At 49.2% G+C, this 5,256-nt stretch overlaps 1 protein-coding gene across 1 annotated transcript in view; it reads left to right on the forward strand.

The window, feature by feature from the left end:
* LOC130586868 (phosphatidylinositol 4-kinase beta-like) overlaps positions 1 to 5,256 on the forward strand; it is a gene marked incomplete at both ends in the record, with an annotated part of 22,165 nt that continues 16,909 nt past the window's right edge. The window contains 2 exons of the mRNA XM_057387783.1: positions 1 to 693; positions 5,118 to 5,162. Coding sequence (XP_057243766.1) covers positions 1 to 693; positions 5,118 to 5,162 — 738 coding nt within the window. The remainder of the gene's footprint in view (positions 694 to 5,117; positions 5,163 to 5,256) is intronic.

Consider the following 5,256-nt stretch of genomic DNA (forward strand, 5'->3'; position numbering starts at 1 on the left):
CTGCACGGTGTCCCCTCGGACGGGGTGACCGTCCCCAACGGTGACAGCTGTCCCATCCGCTGCCTGGATGAGCCTGCAGGAATCCGCGAGGAGGAGGAGGAGGAAGGYTCGGGCGCTGCCCGCGCGGCGCGCCGGCGCCACAAAAACCAGCAAGCCAARCAATCATGGCTTCTCCGCCTTTTCGAGTCCAAACTCTTCGACATCTCCATGGCCATCTCGTAYCTCTACAACTCCAAAGAGCCCGGCGTGCAGGCTTACATCGGCAACCGGCTCTTCTGCTTCCGCAACGACGAGGTGGATTTTTACCTTCCGCAGCTGCTCAACATGTACATCCACATGGACGAGGACGTGGGCGACGCCATCAAACCCTACATCGTGCACCGCTGCCGCCAGAGCGTCGATTTTTCGCTGCGCTGCGCGCTGCTGCTSGGAGCTTACTCCTCCGACATGCACATCTCCACGCAGCGCCACTCCCGCGGCACCAAACTGCGCCGCCTCATCCTGTCCGACGAGCTTAAACCCAGCTCAAACAGGAAGAGGGAGATGCCTTCSTTAGGCCCGGCTCCAGACTCGGGGCTGTCGCCTTCTAAAAGGACTCACCAGAGGTCCAAATCGGACGCCACCGTTTCGGTCAGTCTGGGCAGCAATTTGAAGCGCACGGCCAGCAATCCCAAGGTGGAGAGTGAGGAGGAGGTAAAGTTTGGGATGTTTCCGTTTGGGTTTTTGGGGTTTGGGTTGTGTCCTAAAGCTTAGTAAACAATCCCAAGGTGTAGAGTGAGGAGGAGGTAAAGTTTGGGGTGTTCACTTGAGAAAGGAGGTTCTGGGGTTGGGGTTGTGTCTCAAAACTTGGTAAACAATCCCAAGGTGGAGAGCAAGGAGGAGGTAAAGTTTGGGATTTTTACTCAAGAAATGGGGTTTTGGGGTTGGGGTTCTGTCTCAAAACAATCCCAAGGTGGAGAGCGAGGAGGAGGTAAAGTTTGGGATATTTCCTTGAGAGAAATGGGGTTTTGGGGTTGGGGTTGTGCTCCAAGGCTCAGCAATCCCATGGTGGAGAGCAAGGAGGAGGTAAAGTTTGGGATATTTCCTTGAGAAACAGGGTTTTGGGGTTGGGGTTGTATCTCAAAACAATCCCAAGGATGGAGATTGAGGAGGAGGTACAGTTTGGGGTTTTACTCAGGAAAATGGGGTTTTGGGGTTGTGGTTGTGTCCTAAAGCTTGGTAAACAATCCCAAGGTGGAGAGTGAGGAGGAGGTAAAGTTTGGGATTTTACTCAGGAAAATGGGGTTTTGGGGTTGGGGTTGTGTCTCAAAACTTGGTACCAAACAATCCCAAGGTGGAGAGCGAGGAGGAGGTAAAGTTTGGGATATTTACAGGGGAAAGGAATGGGGGTTTGGGGTTGGGGTTGTGTCCCAAAACTTGGTAAACAACCCCAAGGTAGAGAGCAAGGAGGAGGTAAAGTTGGGGATATTTCCATGAGAGAAATGGGGTTTTGGGTTTGGGGTTGTGTCTCAAAACAATCCCAAGGTGGAGAGTGAGGAGGAGGTAAAGTTTGGGATTTTACTCAGGAAAATGGGGTGTTGGGGTTGGGGTTGTGTCCCAAAACAATCCCAAGGTGGAGATTGAGGAGGAGGTAAAGTTTGGGGTGTTTACTGAGGAGAAATGGGATTTTGGGGTTGGGGTTGTGTCCCAAAACTTGGTCAGCAACCCCAAGGTGGAGAGTGAGGAGGAGGTAAAGTTTGGGATGTTTTCTGGGGAAAGGAACGGGGTTTTGGGGTTGGGGTTGTGTCCCAAAACTTGGTAAACAATCCCAAGGTGGAGAGTGACGAGGAGGTAAAGTTTGGGGTGTTTTACTGGAGAAATGGGGTTTTGGGGTTGGGGTTGTGTCCCAAAACAATCCCAAGGTGGAGAGTGAGGAGGAGGTAAAGTTTGGGATTTTACTCAAGAAAATGGGGTTTTGGGGTTGGGATTGTGCACCATGGAGGTGGAAGTGCTTTGGGATTCATTCCTGAGATGTTCTGGGGTTGGGGTTGTGCTCCAAGGCTCAGCAATCCCAAGGTGGAGAGTGAGGAGGAGGTAAAGTTTGGGATTTTACTCAGGAAAGTGGGGGTTTTGGGGTTGGGGTTGTGTCCCAAAACAATCCNTTGGGATTTTACTCAGGAAAATGAGGTTTTGGGGTTGGGGTTGTGTCTCAAAACAATCCCAAGGTGGAGAGTGAGGAGGAGGTAAAGTTTGGGATGTTTCCGTTTGGGTTTTTGGGGTTGGGGTTGTGTCCCAAAACTTGGCGAGCAATCTCAAGGTGGAGAGCGAGGAGGAGGTAAAGTTTGGGATTTTACTCAGGAAAATGGGGTTTTGGGGTTGGGGTTGTGTCTCAAAACTTGGCCAACAACCCCAAAGCAGAGAGTGAGGAGGAGGTAAAGTTTGGGATGTTTCCATTTGGGTTTTTGGGGTTTGGGTTGTGTACCAAAACTTGGTAAACAGCCCCAAGGTGGAGAGTGAGGAGGAGGTAAAGTTTGGGATTTTACACAGGAAAATGGGGTTTTGGGGTTGGGGTTGTGCTCCATGGAGGTGGAAATGCTTTGGGATTCATTCCAGAGATCTTCCGGGGTTGGGGTTGTGTCCCAAAACTTGGTAAACAATCCCAAGGTGGAGAGTGAGGAGGAGGTAAAGTTTGGGATATTTCCATGAGAGAAATGGGGTTTTGGGGTTGGGGTTGTGTCCCAAAACTTGGCCAACAATCCCAAGGTGGAGGGCGAGGAGGAGGTGAAGTTTGGGATATTTCCGTGAGAGAAATGGGGTTTTGGGGTTGGGGTTGTGTCTGAAAACAATCCCAAGGTGGGGAGTGAGGAGGAGGTAAAATTTGGGATTTTACACGGGAAAATGGGGTTTTGGGGTTGCGGTTGTGTCTCAAAACAATCCCAAGGTGGAGAGCGAGGAGGAGGTAAAGTTTGGGATATTTCCATGAGAGAAATGGGGTTTTGGGGTTGGGGTTGTGCCCCAAAACTTGGTAAACAACCCCAAGGTGGAGAGTGAGGAGGAGGTAAAGTTTGGGATATTTCCAGGGAAATTGGGATTCCGGGTTGGGGTTGTGCTCCAAGGAGGTGGAAATGCTTTGGGATTCATCCCAGAGATCTCCAGGGTCATGGTTGGGATTCCTTGGGATTCATCCCAGAGCTCCTTCAGGCTTCTCTGGGAATGACTGGGAAGGGCTGGCAGTGACTGGGAATGACTGGGAATGGCTGGGAATCCTACTGGGAATGACTGGGAATTGCTGGGAATTACTCGAATCACTGGGAAATGGGTCAGTAACCAAAGTTTTGATTCCACTGGGAATCGCACTGGGAATCCTGCTAGGAATTCTGCTGGGAATTCTGGGAATCCTAGTGGGAATTCAGTTGGGAATTCTGGAATCTCACTGGAAATCCCACAGGGAATTCTACTGAAAATCCTGCTGGGAATCCCACTGGAAATCCCACTGACAATTCTACTGGGAATTTTGGGAATCTTGCTGGGAATTCCACTGGGAATCCCACTGGCAATTCTGGGAATTCTGGGAATCCCACTGGGAATTCCCTGGCTCACCCCCACGGATAAGACCCGGAAATCCCAAATTCCTGCCAGTTCCCCCATCCCATATTTCCATAGGATCACAATCCGCTGGACATTCCCCGATTTTCTCACCATTGCCAACATTCCCTCTTTTCCTGGGAATCCTCGGATCCCAAACTCCGGGAATTGGGGATAAGGACAGCAAGGAAAGCTCTGGAAGTTTTCCCGGCCGGAAAAAAAACCAAAACCTGCGGGGCCGTTCCCACCGGGATAAATCTTTAATATGGAAAAGGAACGGGAAACCGGAGCTTTCCATGAATGATGGATGAGGGCAGCGCCTCCGGGAGATTCCTGGAAAAGATCCAGAGGCTGGAAAAGCACAAAAACACGGAGAATCCACCCCCCATCCCGAATATCCCGCAGAGAATTCCCAGAATTTTTTGAAGCGCTGGATGTTTTTCCCTCCAGAATCCCAGGAAATTCCCTGGAGCTGCCCAGCTGGGAATATCCAGCAGAAATCCCGGGAAATTCTGGAATTTCCTGCTTTAATCTGTTCCATCCTGTGGATGGCGGGGTCGGTTTTCCATCAATTTTCCCTTTTCTGATGAATTTTGGGATTATTTTCCTTCCCCCGATGAATTTTGGGATGATTTTCCCATCAATTTTCCCTCCACTGATGAATTTTGGGATGGTTTTCCCACCAGTTTTTCCTCTGTTGTTAAATTTTGGGATGATTTTCCCATAAATTTTCCCTCCATTGATAAATTTTGGGATGATTTTCCCATTGATTTTCCCTCCACTGATAAATTTTGGGATGGTTTTCCCATCGATTTTCCTTCCATTGATAAATTTTGGGATGACTTCCTCAATTTTTGGGGAATTTTTTTGGAATTTTTGACCCAATCAGATCCTGATTTTAAGGGAATGAAGCTCCACTGGATCCGTTTTTGGGAGAAAATTGTGGATTTTTTGTGGGCTCTGAGTGTTGGAATTTTGGAAATTCTGGGATGGGAATTCCTGGGGATGGCAGTTTGGATAAATCAGGAATTGCTCTGGGATAAAAACTCTCAGAAAAATAGGGATTTGGGGGATTTTTGGGATGGTTTCCATGGGGTGCTGAAATTAGGGATAAACAGGAATTTTGGGAAGGAAAAACTGGATTTTGGTGATGGGAAGAGGCTGCTCCRGGGGYGGATCCCGGYRYRAAATCCAAGGAATTTGGAGCAGAATGTGGGATAACAAATCCCAGAGGCCAAAAACCGGGAAAAATCTGAGGGTTTTATGGGAATCCCATTTGCTCCCACCCCGCTCGAGATCCGTGGAATTTTCCCTCCCGGAATTTCTCCAGGAGAGGGCGGGAAAAAATTCARAATTCCAACGGGATGGGACCAAAAAAAAACCAAAAATCCAAAAAAAAAACCTGGGAATTGCCAGAAATTAACCTGGAGCTAAACTGTTGCTTTTTCTCCCCCTTTTTCCCTTCTCCTTCCTCTCTTCCCTTTGGAAAAAAAAAATCCCAAAAAAAAACCCCAAACCCCGTGACCGATCCCCCCTTTTCCTGCCTTTCCCAGGAATTCTCCTCGAGTACGGAAAGCCTGGATAAGTCCCTGGCTCCCGTAAGTTCCGTTCCTATTCCGGAGGCTTTTCCCCCAGCAGCATTTCCTCCATTCCACCCCTCTGGAATTGCCTGAAATTCCCTAAATTCCCCCT

The sequence above is a fragment of the Malurus melanocephalus genome, unplaced genomic scaffold (assembly GCF_030028575.1).
Source record: "Malurus melanocephalus ecotype Western Australia unplaced genomic scaffold, MMel_1.1 scaffold_1372, whole genome shotgun sequence".
In the NCBI taxonomy this organism is placed as follows: domain Eukaryota; kingdom Metazoa; phylum Chordata; class Aves; order Passeriformes; family Maluridae; genus Malurus; species Malurus melanocephalus.